The 14,094-nt window shown below is 38.1% G+C and overlaps 1 protein-coding gene across 1 annotated transcript in view; it reads right to left on the bottom strand.

Annotated features, from left to right (window-relative positions):
• The window catches only part of LOC137266075 (prominin-1-like), a 120,941-nt gene that overhangs the window by 46,487 nt on the left and 60,360 nt on the right, over positions 1 to 14,094 (bottom strand). The window contains exons 8-9 of the mRNA XM_067801576.1: positions 5,563 to 5,780; positions 5,087 to 5,161 (exon numbers count right to left, since the gene is read on the bottom strand). Of these exons, the coding sequence (XP_067657677.1) occupies positions 5,087 to 5,161; positions 5,563 to 5,780 (293 nt within the window). The remainder of the gene's footprint in view (positions 1 to 5,086; positions 5,162 to 5,562; positions 5,781 to 14,094) is intronic.

Here is a 14,094-nt window from a genome sequence, read left to right as displayed (position 1 = left end):
ATCATCATGTCACATAGTATCCTGTTTCATGTCACATAGTATCATGTATCATCATGTCACATAGTATCATGTATCATCATGTCACATAGTATCATGTATTATCATGTCACATAGTATCCTGTTTCATGTCACATAGTATCATGTATTATCATGTCACATAGTATCATGTATTATCATGTCACATAGTATCATGTATTATCATGTCACATAGTATCATGTATCATCATGTCACATAGTATCATGTATCATCATGTCACATAGTATCCTGTTTCATGTCACATAGTATCATGTATCATCATGTCACAAAGTATCATGTATCATCATGTCACATAGTATCATGTATCATCATGTCACATAGTATCATGTATCATCATGTCACATAGTATCCTGTTTCATGTCACATAGTATCCTGTTTCATGTCACACAGTACCATGTATTATCATGTCACATAGTATCATGTATCCTCATCTCACATAGTATCATGTATCATCATGTCACATAGTATCATGTATCATCATGTCACATAGCATCATGTATCATGTCACACAGTACCATGTATCATCATGTCACATAGTATCATGTATCATCATGCCACATAGATTCATATATTATCATGTCAAATAGTATCATGTATCACTATGTCATGCAGCGTCATCTTGTATCATAATGTCACATAGTATCTTCATGTCACATTCTATCATGTATCATCATGTCACATAGTATCATGTATTATCATGTCACATTCTATCATGTATCATCATGTCACATAGTATCATGTATTATCATGTCACATAGTATCATGTATTATCATGTCACATAGTATCATGTATCATCATGTCACACAGTATCATGTATCATTATGTCACACAGTACCATGTATTATCATGTCACATAGTATCATGTATCCTCATCTCACATAGTATCATGTATCATCATGTCACATAGTATCCTGTTTCATGTCACACAGTACCATGTATTATCATGTCACATAGTATCATGTATCATCATGCCACATAGATTCACATATTATCATGTCAAATAGTATCATGTATCACTATGTCATGCAGCGTCATCTTGTATCATAATGTCACATAGTATCTTCATGTCACATTCTATCATGTATCATCATGTCACATAGTATCATGTATCCTCATGTCACATAGTATCATGTATCATCATGTCACACAGTATCATGTATCATTATGTCACATAGTACCATGTATTATCATGTCACAAAGTATCATGTATTATCATGTCACACAGTATCCTGTTTCATGTCACACAGTACCATGTCTTATCATGTCACATAGTATCATGTATCATCATGTCACATAGTATCATGTATTATCATGTCACACAGTATCCTGTTTCATGTCACACAGTACCATGTATTATCATGTCACATAGTATCATGTATCATCATGTCACATAGTATCATGTATTATCATGTCACACAGTATCCTGTTTCATGTCACACAGTACCATGTATTATCATGTCACATAGTATCATGTATCATCATGCCACATAGATTCATATATTATCATGTCAAATAGTATCATGTATCACTATGTCACATAGTATCATGTATCATCATGTCACATAGTATCATGTATCATCATGTCACATAGTATCATGTATCCTCATCTCACATAGTATCATGTATCATCATGTCACATAGTATCCTGTTTCATGTCACACAGTACCATGTATTATCATGTCACATAGTATCATGTATCCTCATCTCACATAGTATCATGTATCATCATCTCACATAGTATCATGTATCACTATGTCATGCAGCGTCATCTTGTATCATCATGTCACACAGTATCTTCATGTCACACAGTATCTTCATGTCACACAGTACCATGTATTATCATGTCACATAGTATCATGTATCATCATGCCACATAGATTCATATATTATCATGTCAAATAGTATCATGTATCACTATGTCATGCAGCGTCATCTTGTATCATAATGTCACACAGTATCCTCATGTCACATAGCATCATGTATCATTATGTCACACAGTATCATGTATCATCATGTCACATAGTATCATGTATCATTATGTCACATAGTATCATGTATCATTATGTCACATAGTATCATGTATCATCATGTCACATAGTATCATGTATCATCATGTCACATAGTATCATGTATCATTATGTCACATATTATCATGTATCATTGTGTCACATAGTATCATGTATCATTATGTCACATAGTATCATGTATCATTGTGTCACATAGCATCATCATGTCATATTGTATCATGTTCAACCAGGAGCACTTGCATCAACATAACAGATAGATGCAATTGGATAAATACCCAGATGCCATCATGAGAAACATCAGCTGATACATTCCATACTGCCACACTTATCAATTAGCACTAATTCAATTTAGCAATTCATTCTGTTGCTAGCTATTATTAAGTGTCACACTTGAAACCCCTTCCTATCAATTTGACACCTCAGTTGGCAAACATATACATTTGGTTGTTATCTGATACAGGAAACTGGGGCCATTTCTAGTAGGCGGCTATGTCCACTGTCCATTTGCTGACCGCCAGAATCAATAAAGACAACATGATATTCTCACACAATACCTTGATGGACTGGTGCCAGTGATCAAGTTGAAATATCAGGCATCAGAAAATGGCAGAACTGTATTTAATGTGATGAATTCTGCCCAGGAAGGTCAATGTTATCACAGTGATGTGAGTAATGGGTGAGTGAGTCAGTTTCACACAGCAATTACCTCTGAGGGGGTTGAAATGACAATATAACTATTCATCACAACATTTGGCATATGATTGTTTGAGGTGGTAGGTATAACATTGTAAACTTGCGAAAGTGTATATCATTTGATACTGCACAATAACGTGTAGTACATCTATCATTTGCCAGATACAGTTTACAATATACAATTTTAAAGTAATTAATTACAAGATTCATCAGAAGATGACATATCCCCCCGGCCCCCACATGATTGAAAGGACAAATCATCTCACAGAAACTCACTGTTTTTTTAGACTAAGTTTGAATTGTTTCCATGGAATTCATGAAAGTTATAAATGCCATATATCTGTAACCAGCAAAGTCACAATTTTAAGACCTGTCTCATATATCTGCCAAGATCTGTTGAAAGATATGAAATGATCTTCGAGTTGTGCTCTGGGAAGAAGCCCATCCCTCCATTTTGAGACCAAAACGTTTCCATGGAAACCAAGAACATAATACATCACAACAGCCTTTAAAAACCAAAAGGCACCACTTTGAGGTCTGCCACACATATCTGCCACGTTTTACTGACAGATATTAAGAAGTTTTTGAGGTCTGCTCTGGAAATGAAACACACCTCTCACTTTTCACACTAAGTCCAAAACGTTTTCATGGAAATCAAGAAAATAATAAATCACAAGATGCTGTACATAGCAAAAGGCACCACTATAGATTCTGATTGATATATCTACCAAGTTTTGCAGAAAAATACTGAATGGGTTTAGAGATATGCTCCGGAAACAAAGCCCCTACCTCCATTTTGAGACTAAGTCCGAAACATTTCCATGGAAACCAAGAAAATGATATATCACAATAGCCTATAAATAGCAAATGGCACCACTTTGGGGTCTGCCACACATATTTACCAGGTTTTACTGACAAATGTTTAGGAGTATTTTAGTTCTGCTCCAGAAACAAAACACACCTCTCACTTTTGAGACTATGTCCAAAACGTTTCCATGGAGACCACGAAAATAATAAATCACAAAAACCTGTAAATACCAAAAGGCACCACTATAGGTTCAGATTGATATATATACCAAGTATTGCAGAAAAATATTGAATGGTTTTTGATTTCTGCTCCGGAAAGGAAGCCCATCCCTCCATTTTGCGACTAAGTCCGAAACGTGTCCATGGAAACCAAGAAAATGATAAATCACAAAAACCTGTAAATAGCAAAAGGCACCACTTCAGGTTCTGACTGATATATCTACCAAGTTTTGCAGAAAAATATTGAACAGTTTTTGAGTTCTGCTCCGGAAACGAAACACACCTCTCACTTTTGAGACCATGTCTGAAACGTTTCCATGGAAACCAAGAAAATAATAAATCACAAAAATCTGTAAATAGCAAAAGGCACCACTTTGGGTTCTGACTGATACATCTACCAAGTTTTACAGAAAATGATTACGGACAAAGCAAAATGATTACGGACAGACGGACGGACAGACGGACAGACGAGGTGTTGACCATATTCCCTCTCATTACATGCCGGGGGGATAAAAAGGAATAATTTATCTGACTTTGTAGGTTTCTCATGCCTGAATCATAATGTATTGGAACAGCAGATAAATATATAATGTTTCATACAGTTTCTTACATGCGACAATGAAATTTAAGAAATTGACAATATGCTCAAGCAAAAATAAATGGGGATGCAGTAAGTCACTTACAATATACATCATAAACACCCGTTACCTATTTCACCTGTCAAATGACAACCTGCTCAAGTGACGAGCTTACTCGTACTGAACTGGAAGTGGTGGTGCCCAATTGCATCATGAGTTTTCATGCAACAACACAATTTGTTTCTGTAGAGACGGAACACACTGTTTCTATATAGAACAGATTCACAAGTTGTGAAGTAAACATAGAACAGATTCACATGTTGTGAAGTAAACACAGAACAAATTCACATGTTGTGAAGTAAACATAGAACAGATTCACAAGTTGTGAAGTAAACATAGAACAGATTCACAAGTTGTGAAGTAAACATAGAACAGATTCACAAGTTGTGAAGTAAACACAGAACAGATTCACAAGTTGTGAAGTAAACATAGAACAGATTCACAAGTTGTGAAGTAAACATAGAACAGATTCACAAGTTGTGAAGTAAACATAGAACAGATTCACAAGTTGTGAAGTAAACATAGAACAGATTCACAAGTTGTGAAGTAAACACAGAACAGATTCACAAGTTGTGAAGTAAACATAGAACAGATTCACAAGTTGTGAAGTAAACACAGAACAAATTCACATGTCGTGAAGTAAAAGTAGATCAAATCCACTTACATTTTGCATAGTGCTGTTCATGGGGTTTTGGGCAAGATTGTTGAGCTGCTGGACATTGGTGCTGATACTTGGAAGCTGAAGAGGAAGAAACCATTACACAGCAGCCATCTTGTTTATTTATACAAGTTGGTATGGTGTACTGACAATAATTTGGAGATTAGATTAGAGTTTGCTAGCTTCAGTTGTTCCTTGTCATCAAAAACAGAAGATTTCAGTCGCCCCATGTAGACTCATCTGAGAGAGCTTGACCAAAACATTTCTCCATAGCAGACTTCAGGCATATGAAGTACTTAGTCAAAGGCAGACATAAAATGGCATCCTGAATGAAATAATTAGTTGGTTAGGTTTACAACAATTTAAGTATTTTTGAATTAAGAGATACCTGAACTTGTGCAAACCCTGGAATGACATAACAGGTTCACTTTGGGTTAACATTGCTTGTGGTATTTGTCTGTGTAGAAAGATAAATTATTTACCTTGGTGAAATCAGTTTGATAGGCAATATCTTGGGGAACAATGTTCTTGCAGCCGCTGCAGGATCCATCACATCCTGTACAGGATGAGTCTTGCCGAGCACTGTTAATTTTGAAAAGAAGACTCCTCAAGTTCTTTTCTAGCTGCCCTCCTTCACCATTAGTAATACTGTTTAACTGTGTATGGATGGAGGTCAAGTGATTGGCAGCCTTTTGGGTACCTGCAACAAACAAGGTGTGGCATTTGTTTGTGTTTCTTAGGTGCTCCATTTTATGCCATTGTCTGCAGTGAGTGACTGAGTGAGTGACAGCAGATCCTGGCACACAGAAGGGAAGGTCCAAATACACATCAGTTACTCATCTGGTCCCTGAGTTCAAATTCCTTTGCTGTAGAGTGCCATTGGAACAGTTGATTCATGATGGCCTAGCTAGAAATTATTTCCGAACCTACTGAAAAGTTCCGGAAGTCTGTCAAACCACATTGTCACTCAAACAAACTGAACATGTGCACGGAAATTGGAAACTATAAGAACATGATTCCTGAACAGGACTGAGATTACCTACATCTGTGTTCAAAAGACTAGTTGGCATAATTAGATCTCAAAGGATGCACTGACATGTTCAGAGGAGTGCCCAGCATGTCCATCAAAACAAATACATTGTCATCTTGGCAGGCTTCATAGACCACAGAAACACAGCTTTGTCCCATTTTCTGACGTGTCAAGTGCTTGCTCTATGAGCAAAAATATTGAACATACTGTTATTCAGTTGTGGAGACACGAGAATCAACATGAATTAAATTTCTGTTTCAAAGTGCTAATAATTATATGATTTCCATCTGAAACTGTTAAAGGGGCGATGTGTGAGCGCAACCTAGATTTGTTTATTTCATCAGTATTTCTTTGTAAAAAAATATGATAGTTCCGTAACTGTACTTGATGAAGTACATAATATATTTGACAACTACCAATAAATACCAACTACCAACTATCATCTGTGAGTGTAGAAAGATTCATCTCAAGATTCAATCTTCCTGATGTTGAACAATGTGGAAAAACATTCATGTTCACCTCTTCACTCACCCAACCCTAATTCTCCCATTTACCAACTCAGTCTCTCTTTCACTCATACCAACTCCCGAACCTAGGCACAATTCCATCATTGCACCCATTTAATTACTATCTCACTCTATCACTTTCTTTCACTAACTCACTCACACTCATTCACTTATACATCTCACTTACTCACTCACTCTGAAACGTCCCAACACTCATGCACTCATCCAATCACTTACTCATCCAGTCACTCATTCAAAAATCCAAACATTACTCATTCATTCCACCCCACCCTCCCTTTCACCCACTCACTCACTCAATAACTCACTCTGAAAAATCCAAACACTCACTAATCCGATCACTCATCCAGTCACTCATTCAAAAATCCCAACACTACTCACTCCCTTCCTTCCTCACTCAAAGCTTCAATCTGCTAGAAGTAGAAAAAGGTTTGCAATATTTCAGATGACACAACACATTGCCTAACTGATGGATTATCTGTAAGACTCAGATAAGGGCCATCAGTCTTCACCAGTCATCACCAGGAACACTGTCAGATGGTATGCACTAGCAGGGGCAATCATCCATACCTTGGCATCATCAACGGGATGAATTTGAACTGGGATTCTACAGCCATTATATTATTCGAAATGACACAATTGTGAATTCCCTGGTGTGTCTCCTACTCCGATAAAGCTCATTTCATCTCTTTATATATTCTTTATAGCACTACACCCATTTCCCTAGACAGTAGGATCTCATGATTCCAACACTAACAACATGCACAGAGCAAATACCATCAAAATCAGGAATTGAAATCAGAAAGAATAATGATCTCAAATCTACATTTTTATCAACATGTTTCATTGTATACTCTAGAGAGTAGGAACATCTCATTTGTCACATACCAATCTACTTTATTATTTCCAGAAACTGACGGTTGAAAAGCTGAATGTATTCTGATTGAGCTGGATCAGTTGGTAACATTTCTCTTCTGTCTTCATGGTAAGGGAAGGGTATGTCCAAAAGGGGGCTTTGTTCCTTATGAATGTTTTTTATATATATTCATCACACCCTGACACATTATATGATAGATAATAGGAAATACTTCAAACATATATTTTGATCTTTTGATATCAGATATATCCATAAAAGTCTAAGGTTTGCCAAAGAGGAATAAGCTTTCATTTAGGAAAATACATCAAAAGACAAGAGATTTTCATCCCAAAGTATTCTTCAAACTTACATTTTTCCATTACCAGTATCATGAGTGTAAAACGTCCTGTACAAGCAACAACTGGTGATGTAATGTGATTTTGCTGCCATTGTAAACATGTCACAATGATCTGTAGACCTATGAACATTCATTACGGTAATATCTTATGGTAAAGGCAACTATGTGGGAGGAACAGCAACATTAGCTGGTGTTTATGGGATTGAAATAACTTTGGGATGGATATTTTTCAACTAAATTATGGAAGTGTAACCAACTGTACCCCTGGAACATAAAGATGACAATGTTGGGTGTGATATGGACTAGTTCATCAAATCCTACATGCAGCATCAATCATTGTCCATGTTATCATCAATCTCTCTCTCTCTCTCCCATAACACCTATCTGACAGGGACACCCCGCCATCTAGACCCTCACATAACACCTATCTGACAGGGACACCCCACCATCTAGACCCTCACATAACACCTATCTGACAGGGACACCCCGCCATCTAGACCCTCACATAACACCTATCTGACAAGGACACACCTCCATCTAGACCCTCACATGATACCATCGACAGGGTCACTCCTCCAACTGGACCTTCATATGACACCTATCTGACAGGGACACACCTCCATCTAGACCCTCACATAACACCTATCTCACAAGGGCACCCTCCAACTAGACTTTCACATAACACCTGACAGGGACACACCTCCGTCTAGATCCTCACTTAACACCAATCTCACAAGGGCACCCTTCCAACTAGACCTTCACATAACACCTGACAGGGACACACCTCCGTCTAGATCCTCACTTAACACCGATCTCACAAGGGCACCCTCCAACTAGACTTTCACATAACACCTGACAGGGACACACCTCCGTCTAGATCCTCACTTAACACCGATCTCACAAGGGCACCCTTCCAACTAGACCTTCACATAACACCTGACAGGGACACACCTCCGTCTAGATCCTCACTTAACACCAATCTCACAAGGGCACCCTTCCAACTAGACCTTCACATAACACCTGACAGGGACACACCTCCGTCTAGATCCTCACTTAACACCAATCTCACAAGGGCACCCTTCCAACTAGACCTTCACATAACACCTGACAGGGACACACCTCCGTCTAGATCCTCACTTAACACCAATCTCACAAGGGCACCCTTCCAACTAGACCTTCACATAACACCTGACAGGGACACACCTCCGTCTAGATCCTCACTTAACACCAATCTCACAAGGGCACCCTTCCAACTAGACCTTCACATAACACCTGACAGGGACACACCTCCGTCTAGATCCTCACATAACACCTATCTCACAAGGGCACCCTTCCAACTAGACCTTCACATAACACCTGACAGGGACACACCTCCGTCTAGATCCTCACTTAACACCAATCTCACAAGGGCACCCTTCCAACTAGACCTTCACATAACACCTGACAGGGACACACCTCCGTCTAGATCCTCACTTAACACCTATCTCACAAGGGCACCCTTCCAACTAGACCTTCACATAACACCTGACAGGGACACACCTCCGTCTAGATCCTCACTTAACACCTATCTCACAAGGGCACCCTTCCAACTAGACCTTCACATAACACCTGACAGGGACACACCTCCGTCTAGATCCTCACTTAACACCTATCTCACAAGGGCACCCTTCCAACTAGACCCTCACATAACACCTGACAGGGACACACCTCCGTCTAGATCCTCACTTAACACCTATCTCACAAGGGCACCCTCCAACTAGACCTTCACATAACACCTGACAGGGACACACCTCCGTCTAGATCCTCACTTAACACCTATCTCACAAGGGCACCCTTCCAACTAGACCTTCACATAACACCTGACAGGGACACACCTCCATCTAGACCCTCACATAACACCTGACATTGTCATCACTGCTCCATAATCATCATCTGCATTGTAATTATCCATCATTGATGGTATATATGCTAGAGAAAACCATTTGGGTTGGGAAATCCCTCGGGCCTCTGCCCCTCTGTTAGGCACCTATCTGACAGGGTCATCACTGTTCCATAAAGTCTCTCCATCCACATTATATCCCATCTCTCTCTCCTGAAACACCCTACTGCCTGCCACTACTCAATAAACTTTTATGATGAGGCTCCTGAGGTCTCTTGAGGGTTCAGCTTCTTGGTGCTGGATCCGGATATGGAAATTCAAAGTTTGATTATGGTGGGAGTAGTGATAGGGTCACTGCCCTTTGTGACCTGGAAACAGCTGAGCAGAGGTGCATGGCTCTGGGCTGATATGCCAGGTTTTATGCTGAAATTACAATTTTAACCTAGAGAACAATCATAAATTCAATATCAAACCCATTTTAACCATTTCCAAAGTTAGGAGTTTCAGGTCAACCATTACATGGTTTTATAGCATTGATAATACATGTACATAGTCTTATAACACAGGTGTACAGTATTATGATATGCTTGGACAGTACTATAACATGGTTATATAGTATTATGACATGGTTACACAATGTTTTAAATGGCTGTAATTTATGAGTATCAAAGTTTCGTTATAGATAAGGTTAAGGTTGAACTGTTTATAAGAATTTGCTGTGCATTAATAACAAAGTTTCTCTGTATTATACCAGTGTTTTGCTGTCCTTAGAGAACAAGATTTCATTGCCAAAGCCATGCATGCATGATGAAGCCATCAAAACCTTTCAAATAGCTTGTTAATTGTGCAGAAGTGCAGAATTTCTGCAACTATTCATTTGTCAGAGACAACCATTTCATTTGAAAGAAATCAGAAGGATCAGTTAGGCAACAGCCAGTCCATCACAGTTCTTCCTTTCATTATTTTGGCATCATATGGATTCGGCAAGGATGAGATAGCACTGACATTATGATCTTTGAGATGGAGGTATTCCCGTGAGAGGGGCAAACTTAACAGCTTTGGCAGAAGGGTCAACCATTAGCCCTTGTACACTATAAATACATCAATATTGGCAAAGTATATGGAATGTCCCCTGCCAGACACTCCTGGGAGGTACTGTGTTGGTATAAGAGCATGTGTCAAGTCTGGAAATGCTGGGTGACAAATATCTTCCAGTAATGGAATAAAACAGACAGATCCTTCCAGGTATATATACCAATATGGCAATAATGCCAAAGGATTTATGAGGTGTCTTAGGGTCTTCTTCATTGTTTTTCTATACTACGGCTTCCTACGGATCCCCTCAACCTTGGATTTTTAATATCAGGGTTATGATGAGAACCACTTGACTTGTATTTCATATTGTAATATAGTTGTGGCTATACCACTTGACCAATGCAATTGCAGCAGAATATCTTTTTCTGATGGCTTACAGTGGAGTAGGGAGAAGAGAATGGTAATGGACTGAAGTGGAACGGGTCGGGGCACAGTGGAGTGGAGTGGAGTGGAGTGGAGCGGAGCGGAGTGGAGCGGAGTGGAGTGGAGTCATGTGTATGTACACTACTGTGGAATGCCCATACAGAACCAGTAAGCTATCACTGGCGAGATATCTTGCATTTGGAAGCTTAAATACTAAAACAATATCATTGAATTGGGACAAGGTGTGCCTTGACAGCAGTCAAACATGAGTTGCATGTTACGCCGCTTTTTGAAATATTCGAGCAATACTTCAGTGGAGAACATCAAAAGTGGTACCACACATTGCACCCCCGTTAGAGAAAGTCAAACCCAGGTCTTCGGTGTGATGAGCTGACGCTTTCACCACAAGGCTACCCCTCCACCCCTAGCAGTGAAAGGTCTATGCTACAATATCCTTATACATATACTCACCAATTGGTCTGTCACCAAAACAATCTTGGTTCTGGTAAAACAAAGTGAGAAAAACTCCATCTACATTGAGTGAAGTGATGTCATGGAATTCCCAAACAAATTCCATAAATTTCTGCTGTATTTCAAGAGACAAGCTATAAGTGAATCAGATTACCCCCAACTGATGACAAGCATGTTCAGATATATGGCACCAACACAATTCATGGCAACAAAAGGTTAAAAATGTTTAGGATCAACATGACAATCAATAAAGAAACCAATATTTGGGTAGATTCTACAGCTTACAAGTACTGTTGTGTTCTGAAGAGGTTTCATGTCTCTGCACTTGATACATCAAGCAGATACCATGTGGGCAACTATAAGTGTAAGAATGAAAACATGGATCTCCAGCATCTCTTGTATATTGTGCAGTGCAGTCAAGAGACATAGCATCCTTCTACTTAGATTGATAACATGGATGTGAAACCAGCAGGCTTGGCTGTCCCTTTCACTCGGTGCCTCACTCCATCATATGCAATCAAATTATTGTGTTCCAGCGATTCCATCAACAATAGACTGACTACCTCTAACAGCTGATGCTTGATCACAGACCCTGGCTATATAACACAGCTTCGGGAAATATTAATCAGTTTGGAACACAAAAGATGAGAAATCAATTATCTACTTCTTCAGGGCAGTCAAAATATGTGAGAAAATATTTTTGCTTGGTACTATTAGAGGGCTGCTGGTAATTTGAGAACTGTGTAAATATTCTAATGACATACCTAGCTCCCAGCTGTTGTTTGACTCCTCACACAGATGGTTTCATATGGTGCATGGCAATATTGTTTAATGTTTTATTTTACACATACATCAACAGATGGCCTGATATATTGCCAGCAAAAAATGTAGCTGCCTGTTTTTCTTCTGTGAACTGGCTGTGACCATCCCTTGAATGTTTCAAATATGTACTGTTTGAACAAATACAGCACAATACTTTCTTTAAAGGCTATTATCAATGACAACCGATATCAAAATGACTAAGCCAGTGCCACGTCAGTTAATAAATTCATCAACACTTGGAGTTCATATTAAATTTTGTCACTGCTAATGTCAAGTTCCAAGTTAAATTTTAAATTTAAAACACATATATATATATATATATATATATATCTCCTGAATAAATATTTAAGATTGCCAGGTATCATGTGATACACGATAGACTAAGCCCCTAAATGTCAGCACATACATGTCCCTCCTTAAACTTTGAGTTCAAAATATATCACTCCTGCTTCAGGCGTTTTATTTGTTAGACATTTTCTTTTTTTTTTTACATCATCCATTAGCACCTTACACAAAGCAAAATGCTTTGACACATTTCAAAATCGTGATTCACAGTGTCATTTGATGTGTTTTGAGATCAAAATCAGATAATCATGGGGACTGAATTTCAAAAATAGCATGTTATTATCCACTAATATCTGTTTTTCATCAAATCACCAATAATAATTTTGAATCTAGAATCTTTTGGAATGTTTTTGAAAGCACAAACAAAAATGCCAAAGAGAGATTTCTGCCATATTGGATTGTGTTTATAAAATTGCATTTCGTGGAGGACAGTCATGAAATGCCTATTACATTACACATATTTCTGACTTATCAAGGACAAATACATTACTGAATTCCTCCAATATTTTAGATATTACAACAAATGGTTTTTGCCACCATTACAAACTGTTATGATGAAATCAAATGAAATATATTAGGTATGAAAATGAATGCTGTGTTTGGAAGACTTTGCTTGTTTAAAATGTAAAAAGGAAAACTTCTGATATGATACTGAGTAGTACTTGATCAAGCGTTGAGAGATCCATTCAAACAAGAATTATGAAATTAGAAATAGATGATTAGGTAGATGATTAGGTGAATTCAAATGAAATTTTCAAAGTTTCCATCCTGAATGGTGCCATAATGGCCAAAAAAGAAAGAACAATATGCAGACAATCAGGATGTTTCTGGTTACCAGTACTTACATCACATTTTTATGTCCTAAACCAAGAAAATATCTTATGGACAATCTTCTGAATGAATGTACATATGTACGAACATACAATTTTGTTAAAGTCAGTCACAGGTCCTCTTTCGGTCAAACCTTAAACCATTGTTGTGATAGTTCCATGCAAGAGAAGCTTTTTAGCTTCTCTCTCTGTATGTCTTAGAAGAAAAAAATAGCTACCTGCTTATGAACATAGAAATGTCCCATCTTGAAATTTCATTCTTGAGTCTTGAAGTATTTGTTTTCATTTAAACAGATGCTAAACAGGTACACCTACTGACCATATTAACATCTAGGACAACACTTGGCAACTTTTCTAAAACCACTAAGTATTTGCTCATGGATTTAAACCTTTTAATAAATCTGTGTAATTTTATAGCAGTAAGTAGATCTAGGTCTGCAC

This window comes from Haliotis asinina, chromosome 15, assembly GCF_037392515.1.
Source record: "Haliotis asinina isolate JCU_RB_2024 chromosome 15, JCU_Hal_asi_v2, whole genome shotgun sequence".
In the NCBI taxonomy this organism is placed as follows: Eukaryota; Metazoa; Mollusca; class Gastropoda; order Lepetellida; family Haliotidae; genus Haliotis; species Haliotis asinina.
The sequence above is the reverse complement of the archived record's forward strand: the minus strand, read 5'-3'. Positions and strand labels throughout refer to the sequence as shown.